The 25,419-nt window shown below is 44.2% G+C and overlaps 1 protein-coding gene across 1 annotated transcript in view; it reads right to left on the bottom strand.

Annotated features, from left to right (window-relative positions):
- Window positions 1-12,009: 12,009 nt before the first annotated feature.
- Window positions 12,010-25,419, bottom strand: part of LOC117527028 — a 56,333-nt gene continuing 42,923 nt past the window's right edge. The window contains exons 2-5 of the mRNA XM_034189169.1: window positions 15,262-15,446; window positions 15,092-15,176; window positions 14,625-14,963; window positions 12,010-12,845 (exon numbers count right to left, since the gene is read on the bottom strand). Of these exons, the coding sequence (XP_034045060.1) occupies window positions 12,481-12,845; window positions 14,625-14,963; window positions 15,092-15,158 (771 nt within the window). The 5' untranslated portion in view covers window positions 15,159-15,176; window positions 15,262-15,446 and the 3' untranslated portion in view covers window positions 12,010-12,480. The remainder of the gene's footprint in view (window positions 12,846-14,624; window positions 14,964-15,091; window positions 15,177-15,261; window positions 15,447-25,419) is intronic.

The following is a 25,419-nucleotide window of genomic DNA, read 5'->3' as shown; positions in this document are numbered from 1 at the left end:
AATGTTTGCCTTCCTTCATTGGCTTCTTGTCTCTGTGAGGGTCTGATTTGAAGGTTCTGTTACTAACCTATAAAATGATTCATGGATTAGCACCTCCCTACTTAGCTGATCAAATTACACACATCAGTTGGCAATTTAAGAAGCAATTCATCTTGAAAAGGGGCGTCCAAGCCAATCATGTATTCTGTCTTGACTCTTAGTGTAGTTCCATGTTTGTCTGCTGTGTTGGATGCGAATTATACGGCATAAACACACAAATGTAACAGTGTGACTTGAACTAGCTGTCTGAACTAGCTAGCTTCAAATACTCATTTGGGAGTTCTACCAAAAAAGCATAAATTAATATTATATCATAACTTTTGGCATGTTTGTGTATATGTCTGATGGATCTATGTGTGCTGGAATAGTCAAGGTCATCTTGTATTCCTTTAAGAAGTGGAGTCTGGTGCAGCATCAGCTTGTGTATTATTAGCTCAACGTGCTCCCGCCTAGCCTCGATTTAGTGAGTCCTTTTGTAGAGTCATTCTTACTGAAACTGCTCCCAAGTGTCTGAAGAGTGTGAAGTGAAGCATTACAAACAGAAAGTTTAAATCACTTCTGACAAACGTGACTTTCTCCAAACACACTGTATATTCAGTGACTGGATTTCAGATGAGATGAGATGAGATGTACTTTATTGAGCTCACAGTGGAGAAATTTGTTTCCACTCCAGTTACCTCAGACAGCAATTAGTCCACAATTATTACTTGTTTACCGTAATAATGGCACACATCAGAATTAAAGACAGCACATACACATTTGACATTGTTTATGTGCACTAAGTTTGAGGAAGTCCGTTATCCAAATTGAGGCAAGTGGGTGAAGGTCACGCAGCAACCCTGAGATGCGCCGCTGTCAGCTTGGGGAGAAGAACGGGGGCTGCAGCTAAAACTGCACCGCCCTCGCCGAAGGGGGACGGAGTGACATTACCAGGCGCCGGAGAGGGGAGTGTTGATGGGGGATAGGAGGCGGGTGGGGGGAGGGAATGGAGAATGCTTCAGTCCTGTGAAAAGTAGTTTATTGTCTTTGTGAGTTGAGATAAGAAAAGAGCCAATGTTCCCCAGGCCGAAAAAATTCCTCTGGAGGAAAACAGTCGGGCAATTTGACCTTCAGGTTTGATAAGCCTGTAATGTTATGGTTTGAGCAGTGAAAAACACTTTTTAACAGTTCCACTTGCACAACCAAATCCCAATTATGAATTAAGAATATTCACCGGCCTCTGGAATCTTCAACTTCATCTGCAAGGCACGCATCTGCTCCAAGATTTAATCCAATTTGCGCCTGAGTTCAAGAGTCATCGCAGTCTGAGAATGCACTGCCTTGCCAACCTCGTTAATCATGACGGACAAGTGAGAGGCCGTGGTTGTTGATGCCGCCGTCTTGCCAATTTTCCAGTAGATCAGTGCAGCACATAAGCCAAAAAGTACCAGCCTTGCTACCATAAGACCAAAAATGAATACATCCTCGATGTCCTCAATGGAGAAAGGTGCCAAGCATGCAATACGCCAAGACCCCCAGGAGTCGAGGATATAGCCCGCAGGATACATTCCAAGGGCAAGTAGGATCCCCCGGTCCTGACCTTCTTGTGGAAAAAATGGTGTCAATAACGTTCAGAGACCAGCAGATCAATTCCATGGTTAATCCAATAGTAGTCCAATAAATCCAGTATCCAATATAATTTGAGGAATTCACAGTCTGGTGAAGTAGGGACTTGAAGGTTAAAAGCAGAGAACAGAGATAAGGGAGAGTGGAGGAGATGCGACTGCCCTCGTCGGAGTCCCAAGCTAAAAGTGATTTACTTTATTTTTTTACAGGGCACATTCAGCTTGGATTTACCTGTGTGTGTGTGTGTGTGTGTGTGTGTGTGTGTGTGTGTGTGTGTGTGTGTGTGTGTGTGTGTGTGTGTGTGTGTGTGTGTGTGTGTGTGTGTGTGTGTGTTTCTATCTGGGTTCAATTATTGAGCATCATTTGGCAGCTGTGAAAGCACATATCATATTCAATGCGTTATAATATATAAACTTAAAATACATAATTATATAAATACATACAAACTCACCTTCACTTTTTCCTTTGTTGGATTATTTTTATATTCCATATTTTGTGGGTCATAGTTGAGAAGCATTTGGAAAAGTGAAGAGCAGACAGTGACTTCTTGTAACTGGATAGGAGTCTTCTGCTGTGGTTTTAAAAGTAAATTAATAAATTGTTTTCAATGTTGTGTGGGCCGCCAGAAGAGGAGGTACTGCTGGCCCACCACCAGAGGGCGGCCTGCCTGAAGTGCGGGCTTCAGGCACGAAAGGGCGCTGCCGCCATGGACACAGCCGGGGGTGAAAGCTGTCGCTCATTACCTCTTGACAGCTGTCACCCATCTACTCAACATCATCTCACTCCATAAAGACCAGACGTCATCTCCACCTCGTTGCCGAGATATCATACTTCATAGGAGGTAACACTCTCAGCCTTTTTGGGAGATTTGTAACTCTGTTATTTTGAGAATTTGCAGGAGAACCGGTCGTTTGTGAGGAGGCTGTGCAAGACGGCGCTCCTTTTCAGCTGAGACCGCTGCAACATATTGAATGAGAGGTGGAGGTGGCATTCCCACCGTAGTTGTTACTGGGTGTACACACACCCACACTTGACTGTCTTTGTTCTTCGCCAGCAGTACCAGATCCGACAGTCGGGGACGGTGATCACCTGGGAATTCGGGACTTGGCGGCTCCAGTATTCACCAGGTTCTGGGGCGGCGGAAATCGTGTGGTTCCGGCTCTTCTCAGGACAGACGTCTTCTATCCTCGAGCCTGCCCACACGTCACCTCTGTGTATTGACTGTTATGATATTCTGTGATTGTCTGTATGTTCGTTGTGCACATTCACAACATTAAATTGTTACTTTTTGGCTCATCTATTGACCGTTCATTTGCGCCCCCTGTTGTGGGTCCGTGTCACTACACTTTCCCAACAGGATATCTCGGCCAGCGTCATGGACTCCGAGGGGCGTCACCCGGCTGTTGAACGACCAATGGGAGAGCATGGAGCGCAGGCGTCTGCAGGAGACGTGATTGGTGAGCTGCAGCACATTCTCACCGCCTTTACGGCTCGGTTGGATCAAATGACTGAGCAAAACATCCTCCTGCACCGCAGGGTGGAGGCTCTCTCCGCACAGATGGCGGCGAGCGCTCAGGGCGCTGCTGCGGCTCGTCCTCCTGCCGACCCTGTGCAGGATATAAACGTTCCAGTGGTGGTTCAACAACCCCTCCCACCATCCCCTGAAGCATACATAAGCCCTCCTGAGCCATACGGAGGTTGTGTGGAGACGTGCGCGGACTTTCTTATGCAGTGTTCGCTCGTCTTCGCACAACGTCCCGTCATGTACGCGGCAGATGCTAGTAAAATAGCTTATGTGATTGCTCTGCTTCGAGGTAAAGCACGCGCCTGGGCTACGGCGCTCTGGGAACAGAACTCACGGTTGTTATCAGCATACACTGTTTTTGTGGGGGAGTTCAGAACAGTGTTTGATCACCCTAACAGAGGAGAGACCGCTTCAACTGTGCTGCTGTCAATGAGACAGGGACGCGAGAGCGCAGCCGCTTATGCAGTCAACTTCCGCATCGCGGCTGCGAGGTCCGGCTGGAATAATGTTGCACTCCGCGCCGCCTTCGTAAACGGACTGTCGTTGGTTCTGAAGGAGCAGCTGGTAGCTAAGGAGGAACCGCGGGATTTAGATGGGCTTATCGATCTCGTTATACGGTTAGACAATCGGTTGGAGGAACGCCGTCGGGAGCGAGGCGAAGGACGTGACCGGATACGCGCCGCCCCTCTCCCTTCCTGGTTCGATAAGGCGCCGCCCTCCCCACGCTCCACAGCCGCAGCGCTTTGTGGGGCAACAGCTCCCCCTGCTGACGTTGTTAGGGAAACGCACAGGGCCAAAATGGGGAGGCTGATCCGTGGAGAGTGTTTTCTCTGCAGCTCAACTGAGCACACACAGAGAAACTGCCCCAAATGGCCAAAACGACAACAACCGCCCTTAGAGACTAGGCTAAGGAGGGGTCAAACCATTCAAGTGAGACACACACAAATTGCCACACGACTCCCAGTCACAATCCTGAGTGGGGATTTAACCCTTCAAGCCCGAGCACTGGTGGACACGGGGTCAGAAGGGAATCTGCTAGACAGCAGATGGGCAAGGGAGGTAGGGCTCCCTCTGGTGGCGCTTCCTTCGCCATTGCAGGTGCGGACACTAGATGGCACCCTCCTCCCTTTACTCACACACAAGACACAACCAGTAACTCTGGTAGAGTCTGGAAACCATCGGGAGGAGATTGAGTTTTTTGTAACTCCTTCTACCTCCCGCGTGATTTTGGGCATCCCATGGATGTTGAAGCACAATCCCCGGATTGATTGGCCGTCTGGGGTGGTGGTTCAGTGGAGCAAAACCTGCCATCGGGGGTGTTTAGGATCCTCGGTTCCTCCCGGTTCACAGGCTAAGGAGGAGGTCAAAGTCCCTCCCAATCTGACGGCAGTGCCGGTTGAGTACCACGATCTTGCTGACGTCTTCAGCAAGGATCTGGCACTCACCCTGCCCCCGCACCGTCCGTACGATTGTGCCATTGATTTGGTTCCAGGCGCTGAGTTCCCATCCAGCAGGCTGTACAACCTCTCACGACCTGAGCGCGAATCAATGGAGACCTACATCCGGGACTCATTAGCTGCCGGGCTGATCCGGAACTCCACCTCCCCGATGGGGGCAGGTTTCTTTTTTGTGGGCAAGAAAGATGGCGGACTTCGTCCATGTATTGATTACAGGGGGCTGAATGAGATTACGGTTCGCAACCGATACCCGTTGCCATTGTTAGATTCCGTGTTCACCCCCCTGCATGGAGCCAAAATCTTTACTAAGCTGGATCTTAGAAATGCGTATCACCTGGTTCGGATCCGGAAGGGAGACGAATGGAAGACGGCATTTAACACCCCATTAGGTCACTTTGAGTACCTGGTCATGCCGTTCGGCCTCACCAACGCCCCCGCGACGTTCCAAGCCTTGGTTAACGACGTCTTGCGGGACTTCCTGCACCGATTCATCTTCGTATATCTGGACGATATTCTCATCTTTTCTCCGGATCCTGAGACCCATGTCCAGCATGTACGTCAGGTCCTGCAGCGGTTGTTAGAGAACCGACTGTTTGTGAAGGGCGAGAAGTGCGAGTTTCACCGCGCGTCTTTGTCCTTCCTGGGGTTTATAATCTCCTCCAACTCCGTCGCCCCTGATCCGGCCAAGGTTGTGGCGGTGAGAGATTGGCCCCAACCAACAAGCCGTAGGAAGCTGCAACAGTTCCTCGGCTTTGCTAATTTCTATAGGAGGTTCATTAAGGGCTACAGTCAGGTAGTTAGCCCCCTGACAGCCCTGACCTCTCCAAAAGTCCCCTTCACCTGGTCGGATCAGTGCGAAGCCGCGTTCAAGGAGTTGAAACGACGGTTCTCTACTGCGCCAGTTTTGGTGCAGCCCGACCCTAGCCGCCAGTTCATGGTTGAAGTGGACGCCTCTGACTCAGGGATAGGAGCCGTGCTGTCCCAGAGCGGAGAGACCGATAAGGTTCTTCACCCGTGTGCCTACTTTTCCCGCAGGTTGACCCCGGCTGAACGGAACTATGACGTCGGCAATCGAGAACTCCTTGCGGTGAAAGAGGCTCTTGAGGAGTGGAGACACCTGTTGGAGGGAGCGTCTGTGCCATTCACGGTTTTCACTGACCATCGGAACCTGGAGTATATCAGGACCGCCAAGCGGCTGAACCCCAGGCAAGCCCGCTGGTCACTGTTCTTCGGGCGTTTTGACTTCCGGATCACCTATCGCCCCGGGACCAAGAACCAGAGATCGGATGCCTTGTCCCGGGTACACGAAGACGAAGTCAAAACAGAGCTGTCGGATCCACCGGAGCCCATCATCCCGGAGTCCACTATCGTGGCCACCCTCACCTGGGATGTGGAGAAGACCGTCCGGGAGGCCCTGGCACGGAGCCCGGGTCCGAAGAACCGTCAGTACGTCCCACCAGAGGCCAGAGCTGCAGTCTTGGACTTCTGTCACGGTTCCAAGCTCTCCTGTCATCCAGGGGTGCGAAGGACCGTGGCAGTTGTCCGGCAGCGCTTCTGGTGGGTGTCTATGGAGGCCGGCGTCCGGGAATATATCCAGGCCTGCACCACCTGTGCCAGGGGCAAGGCAGTACATAAGAAGGCCCAAGGACTCCTCCAGCCGCTGCCGGTGCCTCATCGCCCCTGGTCCCACATCGGCCTGGATTTCATCACGGGCCTCCCGCCGTCCCAGGGCAACACCACCATCTTCACGATAGTGGACCGATTCTCCAAGGCGGCCCACTTCGTGGCCCTCCCGAAGCTCCCAACAGCCCAGGAGACAGCAGACCTCCTGGTCCACCACGTCGTCCGTCTGCATGGGATACCCTCCGACATCGTTTCTGATCGTGGTCCCCAGTTCTCCTCACACGTCTGGAGGAGCTTCTGCAGGGAACTGGGGGCCACCGTGAGCCTCTCGTCCGGGTACCATCCACAGATGAACGGACAGGCAGAGCGGGCCAACCAGGAATTGGAACAGACCCTCCGCTGCGTCACATCCGCGCACCCGATGGCCTGGAGTAACCATCTGGCCTGGATCGAGTATGCGCATAACAGCCAGGTGTCTTCTGCCACCGGCCTCTCCCCATTTGAGGTGTGTTTGGGGTATCAGCCCCCGTTGTTTCCCGTGGTGGAGGGAGAGGTCGGTGTGCCCTCGGTCCAGGCCCACCTGCGGAAGTGCTGTCGGGTGTGGCGCTCCGCCCGTTCTGCCTTGTTGAAAGCCCGGATGAGGGCGAAGACCCATGCAGACCACCGGCGATCCCCGGCCCCTGCTTACCGGCCCGGGCAGGAGGTGTGGCTTTCCACGAAGGACATCCCCCTCCAGGTGGACTCCCCGAAACTTCAGGACAGGTACATTGGCCCCTTCCGGATCCTCAAAGTCCTCAGTCCTGCCGCAGTGAAGCTCCAACTCCCGGCTTCACTGCGGATCCATCCGGTTTTCCACGTGTCCCGCATCAAACCTCACCACACCTCACCCCTCTGTGCTCCCGGACCGGCGCCGCCTCCTGCTCGGATCATCGACGGGGAGCCGGCTTGGACGGTGCGCCGGGTCCTGGACGTCCGTCGGATGGGCCAGGGGTTCCAGTACTTGGTGGACTGGGAGGGGTATGGACCCGAAGAACGCTCCTGGGTGAAGAGGAGCTTCATCCTGGATCCGGCCCTCCTGGCCGACTTCTACCGCCGACACCCCGACAAACCTGGTCGGGCGCCAGGAGGCGCCCGTTGAGGGGGGGGTCCTGTTGTGTGGGCCGCCAGAAGAGGAGGTACTGCTGGCCCACCACCAGAGGGCGGCCTGCCTGAAGTGCGGTCTTCAGGCACGAGAGGGCGCTGCCGCCATGGACACAGCCGGGGGTGACAGCTGTCGCTCATTACCTCTTGACAGCTGTCACCCATCTACTCAACATCATCTCACTCCATAAAGACCAGACGTCATCTCCACCTCGTTGCCGAGATATCATACTTCATAGGAGGTAACACTCTCAGCCTTTTTGTGAGATTTGTAACTCTGTTATTTTGAGAATTTGCAGGAGAACCGGTCGTTTGTGAGGAGGCTGTGCAAGACGGCGCTCCTTTTCAGCGGAGACCGCTGCAACATATTGAATGAGAGGTGGAGGTGGCATTCCCACCGTAGTTGTTACTGGGTGTACACACACCCACACTTGACTATCTTTGTTCTTCACCAGCAGTACCAGATCCGACAGTCGGGGACGGTGATCACCTGGGAATTCGGGACTTGGCGGCTCCAGTATTCACCAGGTTCTGGGGCGGCGGAAATCGTGTGGTTCCGGCTCTTCTCAGGACAGACGTCTTCTATCCTCGAGCCTGCCCACACGTCACCTCTGTGTATTGACTGTTATGATATTCTGTGATTGTCTGTATGTTCGTTGTGCACATTCACAACATTAAATTGTTACTTTTGGCTCATCTATTGACCGTTCATTTGCGCCCCCTGTTGTGGGTCCGTGTCACTACACTTTCCCAACATTCAACCAAATTCCATTAGTATTTTTCATGTATTTGACTTCCTCCAGCCATAGAAACTCCAGTAAAAGGTGTTAATTATTGAATGTTACCAGTATGATGTCAAGATGACTGTCTTCAGATCATTTTGTGCGGCACGTGTGAAAACTAAAGCACTAGGTCTATTCTATAGAGGGGTGTGGCAGATGTGATGAACGCACAACATATCCAGTGTGTTTCAGATCTAAAACATAGTTCCAATACCAATGCTCCCCTCCACGTGAACCCTCACAGACTTAGTGTGTCACTTGTGCAAGAGGCTACAAGAGTTTGAACTGGTATAAATAGGAATAGGACAGCATCTTGTGACATATCATGTTACCTTGATGATGTCATGCTGCTTATTATTGTGCACTTTAAAAATAGACCTACTTGTAAGATTTGCGCATTTTCATCGTGAGGCATATTTGTCAGTTTAACTGGTTTGTATGAATGTCAACAAAATTAGATTCATGCTAAATACATGCAGTTGTTAAAAATAATAGCAGTGTTTTTCAAAAAGTAAGTAAAGCTGAAAATTCTTATAATTATAGACTTTTTTTCCCATACAAGCATATGCATGGGGAACACTGCACATTCTATTCCAAATCAAACCATGAAGAACAATTTATTAAATTTATTACTGTACAGAAAGTGAAGAAAAAGGAATATTAGATTGTTCACAAAAAATAGCAGTGTCTGCAACTTTCTTTCCACACTCAAGCACTTACTGTATAAACTGACAAATGCTTGAAGATTTAGCTTTTTTCATGTGAATCACTGAACTAGAGCCCGACCGATATATCGGCCGGCCGATATAAGCCCTTTTCGAAGTACTCACTATCGGCTGAAATTTTGCCGATAGAACACAGATAATTTCTCATAAACAGAACAGTTACTGAAATAATGTTTGTGTCTGCAATGTAAAATGTCCTTCCACCGTTTGTCCAGTAGATGAAGCTCTGACTCCATTCAACTGAGAGCTGCTTACACCCCTGCTTAAATGTGTTCATCACAGGTCCCCGTAGTTCGCCGTCACACTGCACTGATCGGCTGACAAAAACACACAAGTAAGTTTATAAGGATCTATATCCTTATCCTGAACCTATATCTAAGTTGCAGCAACAAGAGGTACAAGATCAGATGTATTTCACAACTCTTTTTAAGGATATGTATTTGCTAATTTCACAAAGGTTTAATTCTTGATTGCATTTTTTGAACTTGAAAATTCTTCTGTTATAAAGTTAGTCAGTATAAGGACAAAGCTTCAGCTTTTGGCTCATACCTTCTTTGTTAAAGGTCCAAAAAAATAATATTTTATTCATTAAAAAAAAATAAATAAAATATTGGCTGATTTATCGGCTATCGGCAAATCAGCCAATTTATCGATTATCTGCATTTTTTCCATCCAAATATCGTTATCGGCATCGGCCTCAAAAAATCCATATCAGTCAGGCTCTACACTGAACTAATACTAAGTTGTATCACCAGTGTTTCTGAGAACTGCTTTACATCTGTGTTGCATGGATTCGACCAAGTTCTGGCACCTGTGAACAGGTATTCCAGGACGATTGGACTGCATTCCACAATTCCTCTGCATTTCTTGGTTTTGCCTCAAACAACATTTTTGATGTCATCCCACAAGTGTTTTATTGGATTAAGGTTCCACGATTGGGCTGGCCACTCCATAACGTTAATTTTGTTGGTCTGGAACCAACATGCTGCTGACTTGCTGGTGTGTTTGCGGTTGTTGTCTTGTTGAAACATCCATTTCAAGGGCATTTCCTGTCCTGCACAAGGCAGCATGACCTCTTCAGGTACTTTGATGTATTCAAACTGATCCATGATACCTGGTATGCAATCAGTAGGTCTGACACCATAATATGAGAAACATCCCCAGATGATGATTGCGCCACCATGCGTCACTGTCTTGACAGTGTACTGTGGCTTGAAGGGACTTTGCAGGGGCTTCTTGCCCATAGCTTGGCTTCACATAGGTGTCTTCTAATTGTTACAGTACTCACAGGAAACTTTAGACCTTCTTTGATCACCCTGGAGCTGATCATTGTCTGAGTCTCTGCCATTCTGGCTCTTCTTTGATCCATTCTAATGGTGGGTTTCTGTTTTCTTCCATGTCTTTCTGGTTTTGGTTGCCATTTTAAAGCATTTGAGATCATTTTAGCTGAGCAGCTGATCATTTTCTGCACTTCTTCACGTTTTCCCCAATCCAATCAACATTTTTTCTTCATGTTTTGTTTTGGACTATAATGTGCAGGTGTTCCTGCTCTGCATTTGCATGTATGGAAATAAAAGCTATGAGTATTTTGAGCTTTATTCGCTATTATTTTGAATACAACTGTATGTCTGGCTATTATATATTTAACACATACTGAGTTTATTGGTAGCCTTCTGTTATGCTATAAATCTCTCTTACCTGTATGGACCATTTGTCTGACTGGGTGGTTGCCATCCAGGAGCCAAAGTGGTTCCATGGTGTCATGAATTTGCCAGATCACAGCACCAGCGCATGCTCCCAGACTGAACTACACTTACTTGTTTCATTTATACCTATCATTAATCCTCTGGGGCCGACGCCGTCGTATACGACAGCTAAGACCAAGCTTTACTAAATTACAAATAACTTTTTAATGATATGAGATAGAAACTTACTTTTTTTTCTTTTTGCTGAAAAGTTAACTCCGTGGACTTTCGAGCCAGCCATCAGCCATCTTTGTACTCCTCATAGAAGCTGTGTGATGATGTGCGCAGTGTGAGTGTCCATTCAGAATTGGTTCACCGTCACACTGCGCACATCATCATGCGAAAGACTGTACAACAAAACGCATAGACCATTTTGTATATATTGTTCAAAATGTGCATTTGTGTTTATTGTTTGAACCTTTTTGTTGTACAGTCTTTCGCACAAGACCTCAAATTACCTTTATAAAGCTCAAAATAGTTGTTTATTATAGTTTGCTGTGTGTTTTGAATAAATGTGTGTGGAAATTTATTTTTTGCTTTATTTTTTCCTTTCTTATTTCTGATTGTAAACCTTTATTACACTTATAAAACACAACAAAAAAACATATATTTTCTGAAAGCACAGGTTGTCCTGAAAAAAAGAGACATAAAACTTGATTGTGGGATGCAGGGACAGCTGTTAACAGCAATAACAAAACATTTATGCCAGGCGAGTGAACTGTCCAAAAAATGCCTTCGGACCCCAGAGGTTTAAGCTTACTAGTTTTGGGAAAATGAAAAATAATTATATTATTACATTATTTCCTTCTTGGCTAAGATGGTTGAGGGACCAACTACCTTTTGTTGAACCTGGTTCTTGCCAAACAGGGTGGATGAGTGGTAAAGAAGTAAATCGTGTATAGGTCCAGAGACTTGTTGGTAGTGGTGTCTGTCCCCTGATTCCGTAGCATGAAGCACACAAGAGTGCTGCCAAAGTTTTTTTTATTACACCGTTATTACACCATACCCTTCCTGACAAAACTCATAACATACACTGAGAATGATGCTGGGACCTTCTGGAATCAAGTGCCCCTGACTGTTTGTGCAGCTATGCTGCCAAGTATAGCATATGTTTGAAATGCTCTATTTAATTTTCCAACATCTTAAATATTTGTCCCTGCTGGTTTGTAGAATTTGGTGTCCCTGCGCACCCAGTATACATTACTGGATGACATCAGCCATATTCACTTGTGTGACTGATCACACAGATTTCACCAGAGGGCAGCATGCAGCTACGAATCCCAAAGTGCTGCTGCATGAATAGTTTTCAGCAATCTGATGCAATTCAAACAGATGCTTCTTTGTTTCTGCAGAGACTTCACAGCATTGTGGAAAACATCAGATTTTAATTGAAGCGTGGAGTGTGTGCGTGCATACAGTGATCACACAGTGAGGTCGGCACATCTGTTGTCATATGTTCCCATCAACCGTTCTCAAAAATGAATATTCCTGAAAATAATCTGCAGTTACTTGTATGAATGTGTTTCAGATATGAAGCATAATGAAACAAATATGCTTTGTTCATTCATCTGTTACTGAGCAGCATACAGCAAAGTATTTGATACCATGTAGGATTATTAGCTGGCTTGTTATCTTTCAGCAGTCTGCAATTTCCTTGTTTGCCTGAGCCAAGCTGTAAAGAAGAACAATGAACCTTTCAACCATATAAGATGACTCACAACTGATTGTGCTGCTGCTCTAGTTCTTCAGAAGCGCACTTTTTTCCAATTGTTCCTCATCAGTGCGCATCATGCTTGGCACTCTGGTGTTATCGCTGTCCATTTTACTTTGTCTAACACATCAGTTCATGATGACAAGAAGAAGGATTGAAACAAACAGAACAATCCACATAGGTAGGTGGGGTCCAACACCACTCTTGACCCGGCGTTCGGGACTGTGAAGCAGTATGCTTGAGATGTATTGGCGAGATGTGGGGCTCCACAAGGAACAGTTGTAAGACACATGTGAATCTTTCATCTTCAGAAAACTGTGGATTGTAAGCCATCCTCCTTCCTCAACACGTTTCGTTGTGTTACTCCTCAGCAATCTGCCTGAGATTTTGTGCGAGCCGAGGAACCAGTGCACATCTCCATCTGGGTAGACCTTTGTGAAGGTACAGGCAGCGCCATCGGATGTCACCCAGCCTTCGGTGTTAATGCAGCATTCTGAGGAGACAACAGGAGTTTTGATGTTACTGTCAGTTCACTTCCAAAACAATCTGCAATTTATGATTACAGGAGTTTAATGCACCTTCCAGTGCTACTTGGACACGTTATCAGTGAAGAACCCTGGGTTATTCAATGATGATGTGAATGAATATAAATATAAAATATTAATTTTATATTTATTTATATAAATATGAAAACTATATTTTATACAAATAAATAAATAATAATAAAAACTAATATTTATTTATATTTATATAAAATTTAGATTTATATAAATATAAATGAATATAAATAAAAACACAACAAAATTTACGAGTATATTTCGATACTTCACAGAATTACATAAAATACACAATAGCAGCACTGAATTCATCATATGTGTAAGTCTAGTACTACTAGTAGAAAAAACCTGTCCCATGGGCAGGGAATGTGAGGTAGAGGGGGGGTTTTGTGTGTGTGTGTGTGTGGGGGGGGGGGGGGGGGGGGGGGTTGAGTGTGTCCATGGTGGGGTTGTGTATGTGGGTTAGGCTTGTGTGGGGGTTGCTATACTCTACAATGATTATAGTAGGATTAATAATAATAATCCATCCATTCATTTTCTATACCCACTTACTCCATTTAAGGGTCATGGGGGTGAGGGTACTGGAGCCTATCCCAGCACTCATGGGGCGTGAGGCAGGGTGCACCCTGGACAGGACGCCATCCTATCACAGGGCTATAATAATATGGAGTGGCTATACGCTCAACCGTTGGGTCAATAAAGTAAATTCGCAAGCATATACACCCAACCACAACCGACCAATGAGCGTGCTTCTAAAATCACTTCCGGTTTCATTGCAGGAGGGAAAAAAGGCAGATATTTTCTCGCCGGCTGCTGGAGGGTTCGCAGCCTGCGTAGGAGCTGTGATCTAAAGCGGTTCTGTTTGGCTCATCACACCCAGGGAACAGTGTCAAACTAAAACCATCTTACAGCCAACAAGCAGCATTTTGTTCAAAAACTCTTTCGTTGTTGTTAACAGGCTTCCATTCAAAATGCTTATGAATTTTGTCTGTTTTCATCCATTGCGGTGTTTTCGCATTAATTAAAGAGGGCGCCATTAAATGTGTCAAACATACGCCACAATAGAGCCTTAAAAAGTGGTGTAAAAAATGTAGTTTAGATGCACAAAACGTGTCAAATACACGATCACGGTTGGGCGAATACGATAAGACATTATATTTATCTGCCCAGCGGTTGTGCATGTAATGTTCAATGTATATGACTTATCTGCCCAACGGTTGGGCGTATAGCCATTGCCATAATAATAATGATATTTCAACCACAGCCTTTGAAATGTAATTGCGGTTTGCTTTAAGTTTTATTTTTTTAAGGCATACAGCTCTAAAATAATAGCCTTTGTGATCAAGAGACAACTGGGAAGAGGTGTTCCTTTGCAGGAGAATGAAAAGTCCACATCTTTAGGCTTCCGGTGCTTACTGTCTTACTTTTTGTGGTTGTGAGACTTTGATGCTAGCCAGCGATCTAAGGTGACACCTGTATGTCGTTGATAATATGTCTTGTGTTGTGAGGGAGTATTTTAGCCATGTGGCACGATTCTTTGGGCGTGATCCAGCATGTTGTTGGATGGCTGGGGATGAACCAGTTGTGTTCCTGGGTGGTTGCCATTCAGAATCCAAGATGGTTCCGTAATGTGGCCGATGCAGGACAGTCCTTCGTATTTTGTTCTGATCGTTCAGATTTACACCACATTTATAATGACAGATGGGAACTCTTACCTTGCAAGTCCAGTGTTGAGTACGCGTGTTTCAGTTCATGGTTGGAGTGCAGCTTGCACATGTAGACGACCGACTCTCCAGTCTCTTGCGGCTGCACGTTTTCAAAGACGAGGGACAAGTGTCCGTTCTTATAATCACAACGGAAGTTACTCTGCGTGCTCTTGTGATGCAGAGTGATTGTTTCTTCATTGTTGATGGTGCACAAAGACCTATTGTTTTGGATCCATGCCATCCGTTTGATTGACAGTCCATCTCGAAGTGAAGACACGCTGCAGTTTAAGGCGACCTGTTTGCCGCACTCTGCCATTACAACAGGACTCACATTCAATCGAACCAAATCTGCACACACAGAGTTACACAAATCAGACGCAGCTTCAGTACAAAAAGCTTCTATTATATCATACATAGTCTTCTCGGCTGCAAATGTCAAATTCTAACACAGATAAGAAATTATTTCTTTCAAATACCTTGTTTTGTAAGAGTAAATGCACCAAGAAGCCAGAGCAGTGCACTCAATGCTGTGATCCCCATCATCAGCTCTTTTGCATTTCACTAGAACATGAGAATTAAAGATGTGACTTCATCAGGATCTCACCGAGCCGATTTACCACCCCCCGGTTTTAGATTTGATACTGACCTTTAGAGGGACGTCGTTTCTCACAGTTCTTCTATATTCTGGTGTGTGCGCACTGTTGAGTTTTTCAGGCTTGCATTTCCTTGTTGGAATTATCCCAAAGAGGAGAACGTTAATGATTGCAAAGTTAAGGAGGAGATTTCCTGGAAGGGCTGATATCCTTATCGCAGTGGAAGGAGTGTCACAACCTGAAAGTAAAATGGAATGAAAAATGAGGCTTTTCATGGATGTGTGAGCGTCTGTGATAGACAGAAACCAAAAGAAGGGGAGTGACTCATGCAGCCATATGCTGATATAAGTGGAGACTTTGTATGATGACCTTTGATGTGTTGCATACAATGATCTGTGGTTTTGTTGGTTAATACCACTCTTTGATACTGCTCTGTTTTTTGGCAATAGCCGCGGAGAAAACACTTCATTCTGTTATTTCCCACAGCATCACTCTCTCGGGTGGCGGCATCATTATGCTTATGTGAATGCCGTTAGTCATTTCAGCCATAATGGAAGAACAGTGAGGGAAATGCTAGGGTTCTTTTATGGATCACATTGGATGGAAGTGACGCAGAGCATTTAGACTTAGACGAAGGAGAAAGAAAACACAAACTCAAAGGGTCCTACATTATAAGGGTCCACCATTCAAGTGTTATTGCGTGTGTCTGACAGGCGCAGTTGTCGTTGTCACACCCAGTGTCCGTGTTGTGTAAAGTAAGTTCTACACAGGCCTTGAGGCCCACTGGTACGGTCCACGGTCGCTCAGTTATTTGGAAATCTGTCTCACAGCAACAAGGTCTAGGGTTTGATTCCACCCATGCACAGTTCCTTTCTATGTGGAATTTGCATGTTCTTCCAATGTCTTCATGGCTTTTTTTTCACCCTTGACCAAGTTAGTGTGTCTTGATCTGGAGTTGGTCCCCAGTGACTCGACTATGACTTCCCACTGCTCCCAGTGGTTGGATTGTGAATAGTAACAATTAGGATGAGTTAAATACAGGCAGAGGTGGTGGCCAAGTGGTTAGTGCACTTGGTTTTGGTGCAGAAGGTTCCCCATTTGAATCCCACCCCTGCCACATTTCTCCATGTCATATGGAGTTGCATAAAACGTGTGCCAATTAATGCAGATCCACCTTGGATTTGCTGTAGCAACCCTAAGTGCAAAACAAGGGAGCAGGATGAGTTAAACTCCATCATTTAGAATTCGTGTGCACCACGAGCCTCTGTGCAGCACCACTACAAATGGTTAGAATTTGTTTGAGCTGTTCTTATCGAATGTGGCAGGATGACTGTCAAACATCGTTCACACAAATATATGAAATTAAAACATTTGAATTTAATTTGGAGTCTGTCTGTACATCCACGTTGGTCCTCTTGGCGCACAATAAAAATGTTGATGGCAAAAAAAATGGAAGTGTGTATGTGATTAACTCAAAATAATATCACAAACTATATACTATATGACACTGTATACTACTACCAAATACTAAATACTACCATCAGAGCCAAGATATTCTTGGGCTGCTTCTGTCGTTCTGTGGATTTGTGCCTTTGTGCACAATTACTGAGAAAATGAGAAAGAAGTGGCTCATAACTTGCGATGTGCAGCATCACAGAGTGAATTATGTTATTGTGTGTTTGTTTTTTGATCATGTTAGAAGACTGCCCCTCCCTGAGCCTGGTTCTGCTGGAGGTTTCTTCCTGTTAAAAGGGAGTTTTTCCTTCCCACTGTCGCTAAGGGCCCTGTCCCAGGGCGTTTAGGAGGATTTGCGGATGGAATGCGCCCAAAGTGGCCCACATCTGCCAAACAACCGCAGTAACTGTGTAACATTCCTGTATGAGTCGGCCGCCATCCGAACACGTCCGTGATCATCCGCAGAGGCACGCATGTCCTCAGCAGGATTTTTGAGCTGCTCAAAAATCCTGCTGCGGATGAGATCCGCATCACTGCCTGAGCACATACTGAAGACATACGCAGGACATACACAACCAACATGCCGCATATCCCCTGTCATCCACTGATATCCGCAACCGACGGCTTGGCGCGGTTTGGCGGCGGACCGGGACAGTGTGCAAAACAGATATGACGCATGCCCAGCACGGCCACATCACGGTTGCAAATGGTATGTCGCGCATGCAGACAGTGTGGGCACGGATGAAGCGAGTGCATCACGGCTGCTGTGCCCCTCATGGGGGCGCCTCCGCGGTCGCCTTCGCTTCTGTTCCCTGTTATATCCGCTTTTCTTCCTCATGTATTCGCTGATCCACCCCGGGACATTTGTCATTTCCGCCCACCTTTGTTGCGGACGCTCAGCTGTTGTCTCCTCATTTCATGCGCAAATCCTCCTAAACGCCAGTGGGACAGGGCCCTAAGTGCTTTCTCATAGGGGGTTGTTTTGACCGTTGGGGTTTTTCTGTAATTATTGTATGGCTTTTGCCTTACAATATAAAGTGCCTTGGGCCAACTGTTTGTTGTGATTTGGCGCTATATAAATAAAATTGATTTGATTTGATTTGATGTTATATGCAGCGTATTTTGAAAGGTACTTTGCCGCCCCTGTGTGGTTGTTGAGGAGCTCTTCAGATATTTTGGCCGGTTGCTGAGAGTGGAGGGAGAAAAAATGTATGTAATTTTCTTTGGCTATTGGAAAGTTGCTGTGCTTTTCACTTGAATGACATGTTGTACTTTTGTGTATCTTGTGTTCGGACTGAAACAGGAAAGAAGGCTTTTAGTTTTTTTGCTCCCTCTGCTTGGAATGTCCTCCAAACTGAACTGCAACTGTCAGGGTTGATTTCTCTGAACGCATTCCGAACTATTTCAAGAACCTGAGAATGGAAATTTTTTGAACAGTACATGTGTTTTTAAATTTTAAACTGTTTTTACCCTGAGGCCATCGAATATGGCCATCGGGTATTGTGAAGGTTTTTCATCCGTCTGTCCGTCTGTCTGTGCTCAGCATAGGTCCAGTCCTGTTACTGCCAGAGTCTTCAAATTCCAACCCGGTCTCACAGCATGTCGTGATTCAGGAGAACAAAATATACATTAATCTATTGGTTCGTGATATTGTGATGAAAAACACCTCATTTTCGTCATGGCAGCACAAATTCATTCTAATTCATTCCATGATGGCTGCACGAAATTAAAAGTGAAGCTGGGGGGATTGGGATGGTTATGGTTATGGTTAAGGTTAGGGTTGGGGGTAGGAGTAGGGTTAGTGAGTTTAAAAAAAGCCCTCTCACGAAAATTTGAATAATTTTGTGACAGAGCACAAAAAACAAAAACAACAACAAAAAAAAGCCACTTCCTGGTGTCTCTAACTTCACTTAATTTTTGCTAAATATAACACCTTTATCATATATTATGTAAACGCTAGTGAGAAATAAACACTTCAAAAACTGAAAACACTGTTTTTGGAACCTAATAACACCTCTGAAATGATTTCGAAGATATTTTGCTGACATTAGCATGCATGCTAACGTCCGCTAACCGAGAGCTAACTGTTGCTCTTGTCGAAAGCTCATGTACACATACACACATGCCCCCGCAGATGCCGTTTAAACCTAAATATTGTTTATGATTGATTGATAGAGGGGCTTTATTGAACATGTACAAATTATATGTAAGTCAATGGGATCTTAACAATTAATTAAACAACTGCAAATTCTACAGAAGACACTGCTCATGTGGCCGAGTGTATTTTACCATTTCGTTATTTTAGGGTTTACAAATGTTTTTGACCATTAAACTTTACTCAATTTACCAGCAAAAAAAAAAAAAAAATGCTAGCGGACTGAAAGATAGCAGAACTAAATGTAAGTGAAGCTAATTGGGCTGCTGGTGGTTTTCTGAGGTAGCTGAAAAGCTATTCTGCAAATGAAAAAGTTAGCATCGCTAATTAGTGGTTAGCGGATTAGTGGAACTGTGCCCACCACTGCCAATAACTCCTCTACAGTAATTTATAAGACATTTCATGGACATCACCGTGCACACTAACTTCTACTAACTCAAAGCTAACTTTTTATGGAGTTAAATTTGTTTCATTAAGACCAGCAAATGCACAGAGGGTGATCTACAAATATTCCTTGATTTCAGTGTTGCCAACTTGGCAACTTTCTCGCTAAATCTGCTGACTTTCCAAACCCTACGGACGACTTATTTTCTCAAAAGTGACTAGTGACAAATCTAGTGGCAGCGGGTCCCCCGCCTCTGCCTCCGCTGCAGCCCAAAGCACTGAGCGGAGGGATATCCTCTGTGCAGAGGTGTCAAGTAACCGTACTTAAGTACACTTTTTAGGTATCTATACTTTACTCCTTTACTTATTTTTCTGCCTACTTCTGACTTCTACTCATTACATTTTCACACAAGTATCTGTACTTTCTATTCCTTACATTTTTAAAACAAACAGTCTCGTTACTCTTGGCTTCAGTTTAATGTTTATATATATATTTCACGTCATGTGCGCCTGTAATCAACTTTTCTGCAGCACGGCTTTGCTTTGAACCGTGAACCAATCGAAGCAGTGGTTCGCAGATTGAAGCAATGCTTCGACCTATTGCTTCGTTTATTCTTTCTTTCTTTCACTTAATTTTCCCCTGCTAAAACCCTAAAGAGCATACTTCTGTGAGTATTAGTTACCTTTTCTATGTTAAACCGACCTGTTATGGTCTTCTGAAACAGCTGATAGATGTATTTTATAACTTAAAAACAGGAGCGATGCTAACGCGTTAGCATGTCTATGGCATTTTCAATGTTAAAAGTTAGCATTAAGCAACTGCAGCTCTCATCACGTTCGGGTGCATTTGTTTTCAAATTGTAATATTTCTTAAATTTATGTTTGTTTATATATCAATAATCTAATGATTATTATATACAGTTTTAGAGAAAGAGGCAAAAAGAACCTGAATAGAAACACAACAGAAAATATAAAAGCAACTATATGAACATACATAAATAAATACATACATACAGAAATAAATACGTTTCCTGTGAACACCTAGTGACTCTTACACCTCCACTTCATCCCTGTCTTATTTAATGACAGTTTGTTTCAGTCAAACCATATTTTCAGTTTGTTAATTTCTTCAGTGATTTCCTCCAGAACTATCTGACAAACTAGAAAACTGCTGCATCCTAGTAAGAGCAGAATATTACTGGAATGAATTTGAATAAGGAAAGTCGTTTTTTTTTTCTCACTAAATGGATGCTGCACTCACTCCAGTTTATCATCTGGAATAGTCCCAGATTGCATTTCAGAGCTTCTAGAATTGAAACATTTTCGTGCAGGTGGTGTTGGGGGGTAATTTTGGGTTTTGGGTCTTGGGCCACATGTAGAACGAATCAGTTTTTAAATTAAGCTTTCAATTCATATAGTGGCATCTACCTTTTTTTTTTTTTTTTTTTTTTAAAGGTTACTTTATACTTTTATACTTTAAGTAGGTTTTGGAGCACATACTTTTTCACTTTTACTTGAGTAAAGAGGTCAAGCTGATACTTCAACTTTTACCAGAGTGTTTTTAAACTGCAGTATCTATACTTCTACTTAAGTAACAAATGTGTGTACTTTTGACACCACTGCCTCTGTGTTCAAACATGCACACTCGATGCCTCCGCGGCTGTTCCCACATTGAATGGCAAACCTCACTCGGACTCGGTCAGCCTGGCTCTGAGAAGATATTTTATTTATTTTGAGGAGTGGTAGCCAATTTTAATGGCAAAATAAATAAACAAACCAAGAATCACTTTTTTTTTTTGTCTTTTTTTGTCAGTAAACAAAGAAAGGACAAGGCCACAGTAGAAAGAGATAGAAAAAAAAACAGAACTTGTACAATAACAAAAGTAAAGGGTTTCTTTAACATTAATTCTCTTTTAAAAATTCCTTATAGAACGTGACAGTTTTATGACATTTGGGAGTGTCTATCTTCTGGCGACCTTTGGGACAGCCTATAGCTGCTTTTTTTACTGAGGAGTTGGCAACACTGCTCGAGATTTGCACAACTTCCACTGTTGTTAAGAGCTCATGTACGTGCGCACACACACACACACACACACACACACACACACACACACACACACACACACACACACACACACACACACAAAGCCTCCTGCAGACACCAATAAAATGCCAGTATTGTTTTTGATTGATAAAGAGGCTTTAATGAACAAGTACAATTTGTACATAAGACAATAGTATTTAATAATTTAACAACTGCAAACGATAAAGAACACAATGCTCATACGGCCGAGGGTATTTTAGCATTATGTTAGATTTTTACATTACAGGCTTTTATTTTATTGTATAACATCAATAATTAATTATAACATGTTAGAATATATGTAATAGATTAAGAAGTCAATATAGATGTGATAAACACAAACAGAACCATTAAAAAGTATAAAATATAACAGGGTCTTAAATGACCACAATTTGTAAATTTTATTTTATTTTATTGTTAAAATTGCTTGGTCGTTTGAGGGTTAACTAAAGGATAATCGACTCATCCAAAATCAGTCAATACATTAAAAAAATGAAATTAACTGATTAATTAAACCCCCCCAAAACAGATTAGATTACTTGATTACAAAAACAGTCATTAGACGTAGCCATATAATACATTGGTTTCACCTTTATTCCCAATCAGATATTTACTCATTACAACTCCTAGACGTCTCTGTGCAGTTTTTCATCATAATATGCGCCAGTGCTCATTAAGTGATCTGACACACTTTTAACAGTTTCATTACTTTAAAAGCAAAAAGAATAAGCTAATATGAGAAGCTGATACATTTTGTGAGTCTGGCAAGAGCACGTTTCAGCTGTCTGCACATAATGTCACCCTCATGCATCTCCTGCAGGAGACAACGTTGACATTTAGCTCCGTTTCTCTCTGTGTTACACACGTGAACTCTGCTTTAAAACTCAGTGGTGCTCCATCATCATCTCCACAGGCATTAGCACGTCCCTGCAGACCTCGGCTATTTAGTTCTCACACACTGAACATTATTTCTTACTAACACATAGTCACTTCATTAGCTGAGACTCGCTGCACTACACTTTGTTCCACTGCGGCTCCCTGCAGCTGGGAACTGAGTTCCTGCTGCTGTTGCACACCAGCATTGAGGATCATGTCAGTGCTCTCCCTCCTGGTGCCCGCTGTCAGGTGGCTCGTACTTCATGCTTTCTGTTGAAGCAAGTCTGCCAAATATTGATTTAGCCAAAATTCTTACTCCATTGTTCCTTCAAGATCCAGGTTTGCACATTGAATGTTTGATTTCCAGTAATCCTCAGTCACTGAATGTTTCCTTTGTGTGGGACAAAATTCTGTCCTGCATATTTGCAGTTAAACCTGTGCACATACTCCCTTCCCCATATTGGGGAAAACTAACAAATTTTTATGCAAGTGACAACCTCTGGTGCTGAAAAATGAAAGCTGGTCTGAGAGTCCTTCAGGTACCTTTGGGCAAACTCCAGGTGGGCTTCCGTCTGGCCACTCTACCATACAGGCCTGATTGGTGGATTACTGCAGAGATGGTTGATCTTCTGGAAGGTTCTCCCCTCTCCACCGAGGAATGCTGGAGCTCTGACAGAGTGATCATTTGGTTCTTGGTCACCTCCCTGACTGAGGCCCGTCTCCCCCAATCGCTCAGTTTATACGGGTGGCCAGCTCTAGGAAGAGTCATGGTGGATCTGAACTTCTTCCATTTATGGATGATGGAGGCCACTGTGCTCATTGGGACCTTCAAAGCAGCAGAAATGTTTCTTGTACCCTTCCCCAGATTTGTGCCTCGAGATAATCCTGTCTCAGAGGTCTACAGCCAATTCCTTTGACTTCATGCTTGGTTTGTGCTCTGACCTACACTGTCAAATGTGGGACCTTATATGAAGACAGGTGTGTGCCTTTCCAAAACATGTCCAATCAACTGAGTTTACCCCAGGTGGTCTCCAAGAAACAGAAAAGCTCAGATTACAATACACACAGAGGCAATGTTGCTTAAGGTGCCCTGACACTTGCATTTTGGCGCCGCACTGTTGTGCACTTCGTCGTGACAGTCTCACCCACTTTCCAAAACATGTCCAATCAACTGAATTTATCCCAGGTGGAATTTATCCCAAGTAAGCTGTAAAAACATCTCAAGGATGATCAGTGGAAACAGGATGCGCCTGAGCTCAATTTTGAGCTTCATGCCAAAGGCTGTGAATACTTATGTACATGTGATTTCTTAGGTTTTTTAAAATTATTTTTAATAAATTTACAATTTTTTAACATTATTTATGACTAACATGAAATACAACAAAATAATGAAATATGAAGTGTGCATCATGTTTTGTATTTAAATTAAATTGATAGCTGTCAGCTGGCTGTTAGAGACAATAAAGAAACGGGCTGATTTCTCTAGAACAGCACACAGCCCGAGCGTGTTGTCATTCGCCCTATTGATGTTTCAAATCCCTCAAAACCTCGGAGAGGTCACCACGCTGCGAGATCTCAGTAACATTGAGAACTGCATTGAGACGCTCTGATCACGCTGCACTTTAACCGCTGCACATGGACAACACCATTAACATCGCAACATAAAACTATTTTTATATTGTGCCTAAAACTCTTGTGAATATACTCTCTGGGTTTTTAGACGTTATTGCATTTGTTTTGTGTAAACATGAGAATCACAGGCTGTCTCCCTGTTATTTTCAGTGAGAGCTGCTGTGAGCTACGCTCGCTTCCTGATCATGTCATTCTGGGGAAAGTGAAGTTTGCTCCTTAACGTCTTGATTATTGTTCTTTACAACACTGTTTGTCGTCTTTGTTCCAGACTAATATATATAATATGTCTGAAATTCGGTTTGCGTTTATTAAATTCCACGCAGATTAAACGTAACAGACACGGATTATTTGTTATAATTGTTTTATCAAGTTGTCAGGGTATCATGCAGCAGTCTCTTATTAACGTGATGAAAAGCATAAAAAAATGACATTTTTGTAGTATAATATTAATTTACAATTGTCATCATGTGGATTCTCTTTGTTGTTTGACTGCAGCGTCTCTCTGGCACGCAAGGGATTATGGGATACGTCAATAGGGGGAATGGAAGTACGAATTCTCGCCTTCGGATTGGCCACTTCACCACGTCACGTGGGTGCCGATCTTGAGAATTCGTACCATTGAACTCATAAACATTCCTTATTTGTATAATAATGACAGCTGTCAACATAAGCTAGTATGGACAAACATTCCAGCGACTTGGCCATAATAGCTAGCCAGTGAGCACATAGCATAGCTAGCATGGCTGTTAGTTAATAATCATGTGAAAGGACTGTATTTCTGTTAATCTTGCTTTGTGGAATGAAGGAAAAAAATCAAGGAACAATCATTTTTCCCTGCTGTTCTTGTTACGATGTGATAGCAGCTGTTCTGTGCTTGTGCATCTCTGTGTTATTGTGTTGCGCTCTGTGATAAACTCAAACCATGAGTAAAATGTATGGGTACAGAGCAAAAAGCTTGCCAAACAGGTCAGTTAAATAAGTCCAAAGCTACACATTCATCCACTTTTTTAATTACACCTTCGTCTCATTATGCGCCCTCCCTTCTCAGCGCCTTTTAGTGTAGATTGTGTCAGTTAAGTGGCATGCCTGTGGCATTTTGTACAGCCATTAGTGGTGACAAGTGACCTCCAGAAAAATGACAGCATGTAATCAGTGTCTTCATTCAGCGCTGTGAGGAGGAGCAGTAAAGGAGAAGCTGAGGAAATAAAATTGTGCAGAATGAACTGCTTTAATCAAGAAGCAAACCAACTGGAACATAAAATGTGTTTCTTTGTGTTACGTACTGCATACATGTGCAAGTCGTTTCACGTTCAAATGAAATTCCACCCGTTCTCCATCACCAAACCACCATAGTGGTTACTTTCGATTCAAGATTCAACTTTATTGATCCCTAAAAGGGTAATTCATCTTCACACCCAGTTACCCCAAACACAAATATATGGATATTCTTTAAGGTTCCTCTGCTAAGATATAAAATTCCTAATGTTGAAGCCCCCTGTAAATCTTCTAAAATGCATTCTGAGAAACCAACATTTCTTGAGAATGTGTGAAGTTTTGACTCACTGGGTGCAATTTTAAGAAATGTTGGTTTCTCAGAATGCAAATGATGGAGAATCATATTCCACT

Source organism: Thalassophryne amazonica, chromosome 15 (assembly GCF_902500255.1).
Source record: "Thalassophryne amazonica chromosome 15, fThaAma1.1, whole genome shotgun sequence".
Taxonomy (NCBI): domain Eukaryota; kingdom Metazoa; phylum Chordata; class Actinopteri; order Batrachoidiformes; family Batrachoididae; genus Thalassophryne; species Thalassophryne amazonica.
This window is presented reverse-complemented; position numbering and strand designations above follow the sequence as displayed.